Raw genomic sequence first — 15,605 nt, 5'->3', positions numbered from 1 at the left:
CCCAGCTACACAGTGACTTGTCTCATGCACAAGTTCGGCCAGCTCACCGCCCAGCCCCATCCCTCCCACACATCGGTGTGTTCATTTCAAAGCCATCCTTACTGTCTCCATCAGTCACTAACTCGCATTTCCAATCCCAGAGGGTCCTGCCTCCTATCCAATGCTGGCTCATCTCCTCACTGTTATATACCCTCAGGTTAACTGCCCTCACCTCAGCCGTGAATTCTGCACACCTCGCATCCGGGGCAACACCTGCTTCTGCTGTGACCTCTACAACTGTGGCAAGTAAGTGTTGAGGCCCAGACACAGGAATAACAGTTTGACCACAATGGACACTAGAAGGGCTGAGAATAAGGAAGGGTGCATTGTGGGAATTAGGGAAGTGGAAGACATTGATCTGTTAATAGATTTTGGCTAATAGATATTACTTGCCTTCTCTGTGCCAGGCATCATGCTAGGTACTTTCACATACTTTATCTCATTTAATTCTTACTTATGATGTATGCAGAGTAATCCTCATTTTATAGATGAGGAGAGTGAAGTTCAGAGGAAACAGACAACTAGCCCAAGGTTACACAGAACTTGAAAATAATATGTATAGGATTCAAACTCAGCTCTGTCTATACCCACGTTTAACAGTATTACTGAGTACCTTCTCAGTGCCTGGCTCTGTTCTAGACACTGAAGATTCAGCAGCCAACAAAACAGAAGTCCTTTCCCCTGTGGAGCTTATATTATAGTAGGGGAGACAGTCAAGAAATACATAAATATATAATATAATGCCAGGTGGTGATCAGAGCTCTGAAGAAAAATGAAGCAGGAGAGGTAGATAGTGATGAGGTGTGTCTGTGTGTGTGTGTGCATGTGCACCTGCATGCACACTCTGTGTTAGATAGAGTAGCCAGGGAAAGCCTCTTTGAGCAGGTGACATTTGTGCAGACCTGAATGTAGTTGTGGGGGTGGGCAACCCAGGTAGATACCTGGAGAAAGAGAGTTTCAAGAAGAGGGAATAGCAAGTGCAAAGGTTCTGAGGCAGGAGCAGTTTTGGTGCTGGTTCTGCTGCAACCACTCTGGCTCTGTGTACTCCAAATTGCTAAAACATCCTTTATTCTTTCTTTCAAAACATATTTAGGTGCTAGGAATACAGAGATTGCCACTGAGGAGCTCCCAGACTAGTAAAGAGGATGGACATGTGAACAATCGATTGCAATATAATGTGATAAGTGCAGTGGGGATTAGTGGATGTGGTGAGGACTCTGGAGGCCCGATGAATGAAAGTCAGAATTTGCTGGGAGGGAGCAGTGTCAAAGAGTAGGTGATGTGGGAGCTGAAACTTACAGAATAAGTAGAGAATTAGGAGACAAACCAAAAGAAGATAGAGGTGGGAAGGATATTCCTGGTAGTTGTGAAGAGGTAGGAGGTGGAGGTAGTTACAGAAGGTGTGGTAGGAGGTGAGACAGAGGTGTAGCCAGAGATCAGATGATAGAGAACTCATTGACCATAAGAATGACTTCAGACTTGACCCTGTAGGCAATTGGGGGCCATCAAAGGGTACAGCATGGAAGACGGACTTGAGTGGTTGAGGAATGGAGGCAGCTAGGAGGCCACTGCAAGAGTGCAGGCCATAAAGAATGGAGCCTAGATCAAGTTGGAGACAATACAAAGCAGGGAATCATTTTAAGAGCAATCTGGAAGGTGGAATCAATAGGGATGTGTGCGTAGGTGATGTGCACAGTGAGTGAACACCTCTCCATGCAGGGTATGTTGACCAATGTCTGTCATGCACGTATTTCCTTCAGAATCTTAGTGAAGGCGAACTGAGGGTCATGGGAGGGAGAGAGTAAGGGGAGGAACCTGCAGAGTGGGGCTGGATGGAGCTAGATTCAGAGGCAGCAGGTGGATGCAGCCCCCTCCTCACTCACATTCCCTACTGTTGGTATTTTGGGGTCAGTTACTCTGGTTTAAGGATTAAGACTTGCCAGGCTAGAGGCAGGGAGGAGAAGGCAGAGACTATACACCAGCCCTTTACCTTCTTGGCTTGTGCCAGGCTTGTTTCATTGAAAGGTTTGGCAGTGGAGAAAGAGAAATTTACAGATTCAAATGAGGTTTAGGGATTGTCTGGGGAGTTCAATTATTTATGTTGTAATAATAACCATCACTTGTAAAAGACATCCCTCCTTAGCAGCAATGATTGAGAGCTGGCTATAACTGTACTTCCTCAGCCCATCCTTACAGACATGATCAAAGAAATGTAACACAGGTCCTAGGGGAATTGGGGTTATTTTACTATTTTTCCTCTTGCCTCCCCTCATCCTTCTTTCCCCGATCTGTCTTTCCCTTTGTTTTTATCTCCTCCCTCTTCTCTCCCTCCCCCTGCCATCCTTCTCCGTTTTCCTTGGTGCTCTCCTCTCCTTTCCCATTTCATGGCCTCCTAGGGTGGTGCTGGGAGCTGGCCAGAACTGGGCCTGAGATCTCAAGGAGAGAGGAGGCCCACTGAGAGGGCTGAGAAGTGATTCCTTGCAGACACACCTTTCTCTCTGTGACAGTGTGTTTCTGAAAAAGGTTTGAATACACAAAATCCTACTTTAAATTCCATTTAGCTGAGCCCTCAGGTGAATTGTTTTTGAAAGTGGAGGCTTAAGTCCCTTCTATCTTCCTGTCATTCTGAACTTCATAAAAATCGACTTCCTTACTTTCTTAAAGCAAGTTATACCAGAATAGTCTTCAAGGAATTTTATGAGGATCTGTGCAAAACTATGCACTCCCTAAGGGCAGGGAGCATGACTTAATCTTATCTATACTTCCCTGGCCCCAGCACAGGGCTGGGCATGAATAAAGAGCTGATGAAAAGGGAGTGATGTTTGTTGAAAAAGGAACAAAAAGAAGAACTCCCTTTTCACTGGGGAAAATAAAATATTGGACTAGGCAACTGAGAGGGGTCATGGGAACAGTCCTGCTAAAGATCTTCAAGTCTAGAAATATCTTTCACCTACCTAGTGCCTGGAAGTCAGCCCCAGACATCTCTCAAAGCCCTTTCCCAAGTCTGTAGTGCTAAGATTCCAAGGGCAAAACCAATAGAAAAGGACTTCCTTAGCTTTTCCTGAGGAAACAGTCCCACCAGGCCATAAACCCGGGCTGAGACTGAAGAGGCGAGGGTCCACAATAGAAGAAAACGTTTTTTCTTGACCTGGGGCTTTTTCCACCCAGAGCCAAAGAGATCTAAACTCAAGGCCTAAATATAGCTAGCAATAAGCATTCTGAGGCTTGGAGACTTTAATTTTGCCAAATGTGTATTTGTTTTCCTCACACGAAGCCTATTTTTAATCAATTGCCAGCTCCTCCAGTCCATTTCCTGGAAAGGAGGCCAAGAAAAAAAAAAGTGGGAACAAAAACATCAGGCAGTCATTTGTACAGTACTACAGAAACAGAGTCTCTACTGTCCCCCCGAACCCACAGACCTTCTTTGACGTCAGGGGTGTTGAGGGTTTAATACCAAACATAGATTATTCTATTTAGCCTCATGCAGGAAGGTGGCTTTCTCTAGGACACAGCTCCTCAGCTGTGTCCTTTCAGAGTAAAGTACAGAGAAAGTTGCCTTTCAGAGTACTTCAGGCTTTCACCTACTCACTCATCTTTGGAAAGGTCAAATCAATATCACTGGTTTTCAGCACGTAACCTAAAGGAAATGAAGTGATTTGTGAACAGCATTAGCTGGTAACAAAATGAAGGAAGATAGCCTACTTCCATTCACTCCTTTCTTCGACAAACTTTTCTTGAGCTCCTACTATGTGCTAGGGGCTGTTCTAAAAGAATGGGCATCAATAAGACACAGCTTTGCCCTTAAGGAACTCAATTTGCCAGGGGGATGGCAGGGAGAGGGACTTAAATGTATATGCAGAATGCATACAGCAGGAGAGAGACACACAGAGGCTGGCCGTTGCCACTGCCTGTCCACCAAGAATTGGTGAGTGCTCCAGGCCCTTATGGAAGAGCAGAAGGATACCCTCCTGCCTTATCTAAGATCTTCTGCTGCCTACTTTGTTAAGTAGGAGACTGAAACACAGAGAACTTATCCGTTTCTCTAGGTCCACCCAGAATGTTGAGAGCAAGGGGGTAAAAGCCCACATTGGGTAATCAATCTCATGATCAATACAATAATTAGTCTTTGCACTCAGTTACTCATTCACCGAGTATTTATTGACGACCTTTAATGTTTCTACCACTGTGCTAGGCAGTGAGAGAGACCCAAAGAAATGTTAAGAGACGACCCTTGCCCTCAAAACGTTGCGATTTCAACAGAAACATCATGTCGGCCTTGGCCTTGATTGTAACATTAGCACCAGCACAGTATTTAGCACTGATACGCTCCCAGTACGTATTAGATTAAATAAATAACTGAATTATTGATATACACAAAGTGCCAAACTAAGAGGAATAGACTATGGGAGTCTAAGGAAAAAGCTAATGAATGGGTAGTGGCATCTTTGAAGAAGGCACTATTGAAGCTTTGAGCAGTGAGAGAGATTAGGATAGGCAGAGAACAGAAAGCAATACCTTCAATGCAGGGGGAGAAATCTGAGCACAGGTTTGGAATTAGTACCCAGCATAACCAGTGTGGGGCTTCTGTGGACTCCAGCCTGGCTGGAGTGTGTACTCCATTTTGGGACTGGACTTTGGCAGACTGAGGAATTTGAACACTTCCCTGAAGGTACTGGGGAGCCACAGAAGGGTTTTGATTAAGCAAATGACATATTTTTAAAAGTGTTTTAGGAAGAGTAATCAGGCAGCAGTAGAGTCTGGCAGGACAGCCTTACAGTGATGGAGGCATGAGGATGGGAGCAGTGGGAATGTAAAAGGTGCAATTTCAGAGGAAGCTCTGCCCAGAGACTGAAGCAAATGAAATCCTGAATCTCAAGCAGAAAAAAAACACATTAATTTGCTAAACCCGAACCATATCTAAGAATTAGCTTTCTTTTCCCTCATGGTTCAGTGAAAAAAAAAAATTAAATAGCTGCTGGAACCACTCAAACTGAAACCAAGTATATATTATCTAAAATTATTGAATATTTTAAGACAAACTACTATCCTATTCCCATATTGTGGTTTGTGCCTACAAAGTCTTAACACTGGCCAGGCACAGTGGCTCACGCCTGTAATCCCAGGACTTTGGGAGCCTGAAATGGGAGGATAGATTGAGCCTAGGAGTTCAAGACCAGCCTGGGCAACATGTCAAAACCGCAGCTCTACAAAAATTAGCTGGGCATGGCGGTGTGAGCCTGCAGTCCCAGTTACTTGGGAGGCTGAGGTTGGAAGATCACTTGAGTCAAGGAGTTTGAGGCTGCAGTGAGCCATGTCTATACCACTGCATTCCAGCCTGGGTGACAGAGCAAGACCCTGTCTCAAAAAAAAAAAAAAAAAAAAAAAAGGAGGAAAAAAAAGAAAAAACCCAACCAACCAACCAAACAAACAAACAAAAAACAAAATAAAGTGTTAATACCTTTAAGAACAGGGTTCAAAGGTTTGAATTGTGTTGCCAGAGGCTGGCTCTTAGAAGGAACAAAATGTAGCTACATATTTTAGTGGGGGATCTTATTATATGTCGGAGTACTGCTTTCATGCCTGCTGGCATTACATCCCCAGGCTCAGAGAAGTTAAGTAAGTAACCTAAGAGTAAGAAAGTAAGTTGCTAGAGTCAGCATCTGGTGACAGAGCATAGATGACAGAGCCAGGATTCAAACACAGTCTAACTTCAGAGTCAGCTATGGCATACTGCCTGCCTATATATACTACTAGTCCACCCTCGGTGTTTTAGGAGGCAGGCAAACATAATTTGGGGGATGTCAGAAGTTGACTCCCAAGCCACAAAGGTGCTCCTACAGTTCCACACTCACCCATACACAGAGGCCTTTGCTGTTCAGAGAATAGTCCTTGTACAGCCGTCCCTTTTGGGGGGCAGTAAGTAATCTGTGCATCCTCCCTACCCTATCCCCAGGGCCTAGTACAATGCCAGCTAATAGGAGACAATGTATGTTTATGCATGGGCTCTTGAGATACGCTCCTGAAAATACTGAAATCCAATTCAAACTCTGATTAATTGAAACTCCCTTAAAATTCCACTATGGGCCGAGTGTGGTGGCTCACACCTGGAATCCCAGCACTTTGGGACACTGATGTGGGAGTATCACTTGATGCCAGGAGTTCAAGACCAGCCTGGCCAACATATCAAGACCCTGTCTCTACAAAAAATATTTTTAAAAAAAATTCCACTACGGGAGCTTACTATTAAAAACAGTGGGTCTCAAACACTGATGAGCTTGTTAACACAAATTCCTGACCCCATCCCCAGAGATTCTACCAGATTCACTAGGACTGGGGCTGGGCCCAGGAATCTGCATGTTTAACTATCTCTCTTTCTCAAAGATACGTCCACAGATACACGTAGAGACACCCACAGGCACACACAAATAATGCACTGATACAAACAGGCAGACACACATAGACACAAACACAGATGATTCTGAGGCAGTCTGCCCTGTAACCACACTGACTTCACCTCTTTAGAGAAACACTGACTTTAAAGAATCTGAAGATAAATTCATCTGTAAAGTTTAAGTCTTTTCATATGTGAATAATCCCTCTCTGATTCATTTTGGAGATCAACCTTTGATTGTTTTTCTTTTTCCTTTTTTGCATTCTTATAGCAGGGGAGTCACATGTAATAACCATCCTAATGCCAGGGTGTTTCGTTGTGACTTTAAGAACCACAGTGTTTTGGATTCATAATGAACTCCAGTGGCCAAGTTGTAAACTAGTTTGTGACATCCAGGAGGACAGGAACTTTCATTTAATTAATTCCACAGGTATTTATGTAACACCAACTGCGTGTCAAGCACAGCAGTGAGCAAAATGAACTGTTCCTGCCCTCATGGAGCTCATGTTCAAGTTGGGGAGGCAGACAATAACATAGTAGACACATCAGTAAGATATTTTCACATAGGAAAGAATGCTACAGGGAAATTAGAAAAGGGTGATATATTGCTTAGCTTGGGCTGCTATAACAAGATACCATAGACCAGGTGGCTTAAACAACAGAAATGTACTTATTTCTCACAGTTCTGGAGGCTGGAAGTCTAAGATCAGAGTGCCAACATGGTCGAGCTCTGGTGAGGGCTCTCTACCTGGCTTGTAGCCACTTCTCCTCTGTGCTCACAGTGACATTTCCTTTCACATTCAAGTAGGGAGGGAGAGAAAGAAAGGCTGGTGGGGGGTGGGGTGCGGAGCGGGGAAGTCAGGGGAGAAGGCAGAAAAAGAGGAGGAGGAGGAGGAGAGAGAGCTTCCTTTTCTTATAAAGCCACCAATCCTACCTGATTAGGGCCCCACCCTTATGGCCTTATTTAACTTTAATTATCTTCTAAAAGTCATGTGTAAAAATACAGTCACATTGGGGGATAGGGCTTTAACATATGAATTTGGAGGGACAAAATTCATTCCATAGCAGATAATGTGATAGAGAGCAACAGGGCTGGGAAGGGGTGTCTTTGGACAGAGTGGTCAAGAAAGGCCTCCCCACAGAGGCAACTTTCAGGTTTTGTGCAGCAACTCAGCTTTAGTTCTTTACCAGGACATTGGTTTTTGTTTATTTGTTTGTTTGTTTGTTTCATTTTGAGAGGGCACACACTGAAGTCTTTAAAGCCTGAATTCAGGTCCCAGTTCTACCACTTATGACTTGGGCAAGTTCTTTAACTTCTCTGTGCTTCACTTTCTTCATCTGTAAAAATGGGCATGATGATAGTTCCTATTTGATAGAATACTGTAAGGATTTGCAGAACTTTCTGCAATGATGGAAATGTTCTGTAATCTGCTGTGTCCGGTATAGTAAACACTAACCACATGCGAGTACTGAGCACTTGAAATGTAGCTGGTGAGACTTACCAACTGAATTTTTCTTTTTACTTAATTTTACTTAATTTAAATTTAAATAGCCACGTGTGGCTAGTAGCAACCATATTAAACAGCACAAATTTAATGAATTCACATATGTGAAATGCTTAGCACTGTGTCTGGTACGTAGCAAGTATCAATAAGTGCTATCTAGGATTAGTGTTAGTGATGTTTACAAGTATTTTTCTGGCAGGTAGAAGGATTTTTTTCGGGGAGTGGGGATAAACAATCACACTTTGATTTATTATAGTGCATGGCTATGATGTCTCTTACTATAGCTCCCCACCTGCCCACCTGTCTTTTCACTGAGCTGTATGGTAGCCCAATCCCAGGGTTGGAGAGGGGGTTGGGGAGGACAGCCTGCTCCCTGGGGACTGACTGGAGCGTGCTCCTCCTTGTTCAGCCGGGTGGAGATCACTGGTGGGTACTACGAATACATCGATGTCAGCAGTTGCCAAGATATCATCCACCTCTACCACCTGCTCTGGTCTGCCACCATCCTCAACATTGTTGGCCTGTTCCTGGGCATCATCACTGCCGCTGTCCTTGGAGGCTTTAAGGACATGGTAAGGAAAGAATTGACTTTGCATTTCACAGTGGCCCCTGTTGGGGATAGGGGGAAGGCTAGGCAGTTGGGGGAAATGCAGACACATATTTTGAAGGGAGGAATCAGAAGCAATTGCTTCAAGGATGTAGCTGCCTTCAAATGTGTCAAGTTGAAGGAGCCAGGTAATGTTATCAGTCTGCAAATATTTCTTGTTATACACAAATTACCTTGTTCTGGAGGCACCTTCTGGGGGTGGGGTGAGAGGAGGAAGGGGTGTTCTCAGTTCCCCCATTCGCACTGGTTATGTAAACATAGTAGCCCACACTTTTAGTAAAATTTTTTGGGAATAGTTTTCCCCTAACAAACTTTGGGAGAGATGGAAGGAAAGGTTATTCTAGCTATAGGTGGGATTAATGCTAGTCTCCCCCTCCCCAGGTATTTCATCCTGAAGTTTCTTCAGAAAGAGCATCTGGGCTCTTTTCTGTTTGCATTCGCAGAGCCAGCTCTAGGCTAGGCTGCTTGCCAGGTCTTGCCTTCAAGTTGAACCTCAACCTCAGCCTCCCCACTTTCCATTCTTCCCTTCCAAATCTTTTCTATTTGTGTGTGTGTGTCTGCAAAGGCACACCAGGACTCAGCATTCAGTAGGTACTCCATATAGTAGGCTTCTTTTTTTCCTTTCCCTTTAAGGCATTTCTAAGCATTTATTTGCTTATTTGATAAAACTAGATCTCTAATTATGGAGACAATAGCTTTGAGTTATGGTTATCAACCTGGCTTCATATAAGAATCACCTGCCCAGCATGGTGGGTCATGCTTGTAATCTCAGCCCTTTGGGAGGCCAAGACAGGAGGACTGACTAAGCCCAGGGTTTGAGACTATGCTGAGCAACAGCCCCTGTCTCTATTGAGAAAAATCAACTTTTTAAAATTAGCTGGGTGTAGTGGCACATACCTGTAGTCCCAGCTACTCGGGAGGCTGAGGTGGGAGGATCACTTGAGCCCAGGAGGTTGAGGTTGCAGTAAGCCATGACTGCACCACTGCACTCCAGCTTGGGTGACAGAGTGAGATCTTGTCTATAAAAATAAAAAAAAAAAAAATGCTTGGGCCCCTTCTCTGATTTAATTGGTCTAAACTGAAGCCCAGGCATCAGGTTTTTGTTTTTGTTTTTGTTTTTGTTTAAGCTCCCAGGTAATTCTGATCTGCAGCCATGATTGAATACCACTGCTTTAAATGAACGTCCCACATCTGTTTATGGAATTATTTTGTGCCTAAGAGGGACTTTCCTTTGACGCCAGAAATTAGCCCCTAGGCCCTTGGCTGTTTCTGTCAGATTTTGGGGTCCCTGAAGAACAGAAACCTGAAAGGCAGTTTGTAATTTGATCCTGGACTGTCAAAAGGATAAATGTCGGAAAATGAAAGGTGGGGTAGGACAAGGGAAAAGAAAAACACTCTATCGTTTTGGACCGCAAGTCTCCAGCAGTACTGGGCTGACTGGAAGTATTAAGTGTTCCTGCTAGTGACTCTAAGTCAAGAGAAATCCTTTCCTGCCCGTCTGCACTCTGTCTTTCTCTCTTCTTTCTCTCCCTCTCTCATCTGCGCATTTCTCATCCCAGCTTCCCTCCCCGGACTCTGGAATGCCCAAGCACTAACAAGTAGGGGAAGCATCAACAAAGGTGGAGCCCCAGGAGGGAAAAGGATTTCCTGTAAATTTGGCCTTGAGAAAGCTTTCAGGTTAGAGAGCTGCAAAAAAGCTGTTTCTGGGTTGGGGCTTCTTTGGAGAAAAGAAAGCCCTTTGTTCTTGGAGACTTTCCCCAGGGGGGCAGATGAAAGTACAGGTATTGTGTGGAATCTCAGCAGCTTTGGCTGGAAGAGAAGCTCCCAGGTTTGGCGAGTTGAAGAGATGGGACCTCAGGATGGGCATTAAGAGTTCTCTAAATTGTCCCTAGAGCTTTCAGCCTTGGATGGCAAAGCTACCTTGATGCACAAATGGAGTAGGTGGCAGCTACTTGGTAGGCTCTGTGGGGTGCCTGTAAGGATTCCTCCCTCTCCAATTTTACCCTACTGTGGGTGCTGAAACTGCCACCATGTTTTATTCCTTACTTTAAGATAAGCATTGTCCTTTTTCTCCTTGTCTGCTTTCAAAATGCATGTATTAAACAAAGGAATAGGCTTGTAGGCCACAGAGGTGTTAATACTTTGAGTTACTAATCTCTCCGCGTGAAGGATTTGATAAGACCCTTTCCATGGTGATGGAAAAAATTGGATTTTGAAGGCAAAGGGCATCTGAGGAAGACAGGGAGAGTGGCTAGATGGACACTTTCAAGAAATTTCTGGAAGTTGGAAAGAAGGGAGGAGTAGGAAGGTGATAAGCTAAGGAATACAACCCTGCCAAGCTTTTAGCCTTAGCTTTAGTCCCCTGTTTTCCCTCACTGTGCCCCTTTTAAAAAATTGAGGTGGAAGTCACAAACATAAAATTGATCACTTCAAAGTGTACAATTCAGTGGCATTTAGTACACTCACAATGTTGTGCAATCATCATTTCTGTCTAGTTCTAGAACTTTTTCATTACCTGAAACCTGTACCCATTAAAGAGTCACTTCTTGTTGCCCCTTCCCTGAGCCCCCAGCAACCCCTAATCTGCTTTCTGTCCCTATGGATTTACCTATCACAGGTATTTTCTATAAATGGAATCATGCAATATTTGAACTTCTGGGTCTGGCTCCTTTCACTTATCATAATTTTTATTTTTAAGATTCATCTACCTTGTAGCATATATCAGTGCTTCATTTCTTTTTATGGCTGAATAATATTCCATTGTATGGATAGACCACATTTTATTTAGTTTTTTATCCATCGATGTACATTTGGGTTGTTTTCACATTTTAGCTACCGGAAATAGTGCTGCCATGAACAATCATGTACAAGTACTTATTTGATTGCCTGCTTTAATTCTTTTCCCACCTATGGGTGGAATTGCTGGGTCTTTTGGTAATTCTATGTTTAACTTTTTGAGGAGCTGCCAAACTGTTTTCCATGGCAGCTGTGTCATTTTACGTTCCTACCTGCAGTGTGTGAGGGTTCCAATTTCTCCACATCCTCACCAACATTTTCTTGAAAAAAATTATAAACATTCTAGTGGGCGCAAAGTGGTATCTTGTTGTGGTTCTGATTTGCACCTCCCTGCTGACCAGTGATGTTGGGCATCTTTTTATATGTTTGTGTGCAATTTGTATGTATATCTTCTTTGGAGAAATATCTATTCAAGTTCTTTGCCCATTTTTTTCTATTTTCCAAACAATATTATAGTTTGTTAAACAAAATTTTAAAGTATTATAAAATGTTTAATTTTCATCAGCTTCAAGGTTTATGTTACCCCCAAATTTTGTATATAACTGAAGTTTCAAATCTGCTAACACTCTCTGAATTGGTACCACTGTGGATTCTAAGGCATCAGTTTCTTCTTGCCAATTTTTCTTTGCTTCTTCTAACATTTCTTGTGCTTCATCTTGAGAATGGCTAATGAAAACATCACCAATTTGATAAGGTATCATTAAGCAGTCATCATCTGCAAGCATGATGTCATTGCAAACATCTTCTAAATTGTGGAGTTGTTTCCTTTTTACTTCTGTTTCTTCCTTCGGCTCTGTTATCCTACTCATATTCCTTGCAAATTTGTTTACCTTTTGTTGATCTTCAAAAGTAGCATTGAAATTTTCTGCAGCCTATAAACAACAGTACTAGTAGCACCTACCTGTGGACTTGTGAGGGCTGATGTGATAACCCAGGTAAAGTGCATGTATTAGTCCATTCTCACACTGCTATAAAGAACTGCCCGACCGGGTGCAGTGGCTCACACCTGTAATCCCAGCACTTTAGGAGCCTGAGGTGAGTGGATCACGAGGTCAGGAGTTTGAGACTATCCTGACCAACATGGTGAAGCGCTGTCTCTACTAAAAATACAAAAATTAGCCAGGTGTGGTGGTGCATGCCTGTAATCCCAGCTACTCGGGAGGCTGAGGCAGGAGAATCACTTGAACCTGGGAGGCGGAGGTTGCAGTGAGCCGAGATTGCACCATTGCACTCCAGCCTGGGCAATAGAGTGAGACTCCGTCAAAAAAAAAAAAAAAAAACTGCCCAAGACTGGGTAATTGATAAAGAAAAGAGGTTTAACTGACTCAGCTCTGCATGACTGAGGAGGCCTCAAGAAACTTACAACCATAGCAGAAGGGGAAGCAGGCACATCTTACATGGCAACAGGCAAGAGTGCATGTGAAGGAAGCAAAGGAGGAAGAGCCCCTTATAAAACCATCAGATCTCTTGAGAACTCACTCACTATCATGAGAACAGCATCATGGGGAACCACCCCTATGATCCAATCACCTCCCACCAGGTCTCTCCCTCAACACCTGGGGATTACAGGGATTACAATTCAAGAGGAGATTTGGGTGGGGACACAAATCCAAACCATATCAGTGCATCAAGTGCGTAAAAGCCAACCTCAGTCAATGGGACCTTCAGTTTCCCACACCCTAAGGACAAGGCCTGGGCTGCAGGGTCCTCATGCTCCCCAGAGGCACCATCAGTACTGAAAGAGGTGCCCAGAGCCCTCCATGGATTCCGACCTGGGGACCCCTGCCTCAACAAGCCAGATGCCTCAGCAAATGCTCAGGGCCCTGGGTGCAGACAGGGCTCCCCATGGAGCAGCTGTAAGGGCTGGGGGCCCCAGTCTTGGGCCCCACACTGAGCTTCAGAGCTGGGCACCCCCAGCATCCCACACCCTCCACTCCCCTGCTGTAGCTGGGACCTGGCCACTCACCAAGAATCCTGCCCATTTTTAAATGTTTTGTTGTTGTTGAGTTGAAAGAGTTCTTCATAAATAGCGGATACTAGACCATTATCAAATATGTGATTTGCAAGTATTTCCTCCCATTCTGTGAGTTGTCTTTTCACTTTCTTGATAATGGCCTTTGATGCACAAAAGTTTTTAATTTTGATGAAGTGTCATTTATCTATATTTTATTTTGTTGCTTATGCTTTTAGTGTTATATCTAAGAATCTATTGCCAAGCCCAAGGTCATGATTTCCACATTTTTGTCTAAGAATTTTATAGTTTTAGGTGTTACATTTAGGGCTTTGACACATTTTGATTTAACTTTTATATCTAGTATAAGGTAGGGGTCCAATTTCATTCTTTTTCATGTGGATATCCAGTTTTCCCAGCACATCTGTTGAAGAGACTGCTCTTTCCCTACTTTATGGTCCTAGCAACCTTGTCAAAAATCAATTAACTGCAGATATATAGATTTGTTTCTGCATTCTTAATTTCACTGTTATCTTTGATCTCCTGAGGAAAAAACGGGTTTGCTGATGGTCTGTCCTGATAGGGGCAATAATGGCCCCTAACCCTCTACAAAGTGCTTTTGCACAATTAATCTTCACTATTACTACCTCGTGAGGTAGGTCTCTGTTTAACAGGTGAGGAAACAGGCCAAGAGGGGTCAAGTGACTTGCCCAGAGCCGAGTAGCAGAACTGGGACTGGAGCCCAGATTTGTCAAATGCCAGAGACTTTGCTCTTTCTATTCCATCCCAGCTGCCCCTGACTAACATTTGGATAGCCCTTTCTGGTTCTATGAGTGTTTTAACAGATATTATCTCCTTTGTTTAGTTGATTTAATTTAAAAATTAAAAGCAAGTTGTTTTCACCTGTTGGGAGCTTCTTTCACAGTACGGAAGGAGAGCAAGAGAAGTACTGAGCATTATCAAATGTAAATCCTGGGAACTCTATCAAGGACCAGGGCAGAAAAAAAATGAAAGCAAAGATCCCGGGAGAGGATCTTTGATTCAAGAGATTAGAGAACACCAGTGGGGGCATAGATAAGGATACCAAGGAGGAATCATTGCCTAGATCACTCTATTAAAATAAGACCATGGTGTAAAAAGTTCAGGAACATCATTCAGGTGAGCCTAAGTACAATCCTTGGCCTACATCCAAGTGTGGTTGGTGACTTGTGATGTGCCTCTCCCTGAGTAGAGTCCCCCGGGTCTGCAGGGAGGCTCAGGGGTGCTAGCTGATGAAAGCCATTTCCAGAGAGTGAGGACAGGGGCTGTGAGCTGGCAGCCTTCAATGGAATCAGCTAGGAACCACCATTTCCAAAGCTGTGGGATCATGAAAGGAACCCTGACAAGAGGTGCTTGGTGAAAAAGATCTTAAATAAATGTTTGAAGAAGAGTTTGTTGACCAAAGATATGAGGATTTGAGACAAATTTTTAAAAAGTGAATATATCTTTCCATTTTCTCCTAATTGGTATCGCTGGTTTAGAGTAAACTGGAGAGGGAAAAAAAGTAGCATTCTTTCCAAAGTCCACAATCATTGTTTCAGAATAGACTCAGTTTTGTCCAGGCAAGATTGCTTTCACCATTTCCTGTGCTACCTAGTAACCTTTTGTGTTACTGGAGCTCAGAATGCTACTGATCAATAATGGCCGGGGGGGGGGGGTTGTCTCACAATGTAAGTCCTAGAATTCTAACAGAAATACACATACACACACACACACAAACACACACTCCTATATGTGCACACAAATAGAAACAGGGCCCACATTTATTGTAAAATCAGATTTATTGATTTAAAATATAACCAGACCACTATTTTGGGCCATCTCTTTTGCCCCATCCCTGACCAAGTTTTCACTCCATTCCCCTCCCTCTTCTTCCTTCTCTTGTTGGCTTGTCCATTTTCTCTATATCCTCTACCCCCGACTCTCTTCTCTTCAGAGACTTTCCTATACCCATTTAATCTTACTCTCATGTTTTTTCCGTGTTGCCTTCTCTATAATAGTCAACTTCCTTTCAAATATTGTCTAGACCCTTGGCCTTGCTGAACACACAAAAACTTTTATATAGTTTACATTGCATGATTGTTTCTCCGCAGTTAGGCTTAATTCATTTAGATAGAAGAGCTGGTTTCATTTTGCAAGAGCTGGAGGGTGTGTTTTTAATGGATAGAATGCCAAGGGAACATGATTTCTGGTACTTCCCGAGGGATAGAATTCCTTTTCAGAATTCTGGTGGAGAGGTAAGGGCATTTCTGAGTGCTCTCCTCTATAAAGCAAGCC

At 43.5% G+C, this 15,605-nt stretch overlaps 2 protein-coding genes across 8 annotated transcripts in view; one reads left to right on the top strand and one right to left on the bottom strand.

Moving 5' to 3' along the window:
* Positions 1 to 15,605, top strand: part of TMEM255A (transmembrane protein 255A) — a 52,047-nt gene that overhangs the window by 25,322 nt on the left and 11,120 nt on the right. For 4 of the 7 annotated variants that reach the window (XM_045384415.3, XM_005594478.5, XM_045384414.3 and 1 more), the window contains 2 exons: positions 197 to 285; positions 8,345 to 8,507. The exons of 1 other annotated variant lie outside the window; for it this stretch is intronic. In XM_045384415.3, coding sequence (XP_045240350.1) covers positions 197 to 285; positions 8,345 to 8,507 — 252 coding nt within the window. The remainder of the gene's footprint in view (positions 1 to 196; positions 286 to 8,344; positions 8,508 to 15,605) is intronic. 2 more of the 7 variants (XR_012430277.1, XR_012430276.1) reach the window with 1 other exon arrangement.
* On the bottom strand, positions 11,713 to 15,298 carry LOC102140521 (prefoldin subunit 4-like). Its single transcript, XM_074030203.1, has 3 exons — positions 15,171 to 15,298; positions 12,986 to 13,073; positions 11,713 to 12,210 (listed from the first exon to the last, which is right to left on the bottom strand). Exons 1-3 carry the CDS (start codon positions 15,296 to 15,298, stop codon positions 11,830 to 11,832), a joined length of 597 nt encoding a protein of 198 aa, XP_073886304.1. The 3' UTR covers positions 11,713 to 11,829.

This window comes from Macaca fascicularis, chromosome X, assembly GCF_037993035.2.
Source record: "Macaca fascicularis isolate 582-1 chromosome X, T2T-MFA8v1.1".
Lineage (NCBI taxonomy): Eukaryota > Metazoa > Chordata > Mammalia > Primates > Cercopithecidae > Macaca > Macaca fascicularis.
This window is presented reverse-complemented; position numbering and strand designations above follow the sequence as displayed.

Excerpts from the sequence above, each read along its gene's own strand:
- LOC102140521 (XM_074030203.1), bottom strand. The coding sequence starts at position 15,298 with ATGAGAGTAAGATTAAATGGGTATAGGAAAGTCTCTGAAGAGAAGAGA. Across the intron at positions 13,074-15,170 it reads GGGAATGGAGTGAAAACTTG|TACTGATGGTGCCTCTGGGG; the intron begins GTCAGGGATGGG and ends CACCTCTTTCAG. Across the intron at positions 12,211-12,985 it reads TGAAGGTCCCATTGACTGAG|GCTGCAGAAAATTTCAATGC; the intron begins GTTGGCTTTTAC and ends TGTTGTTTATAG.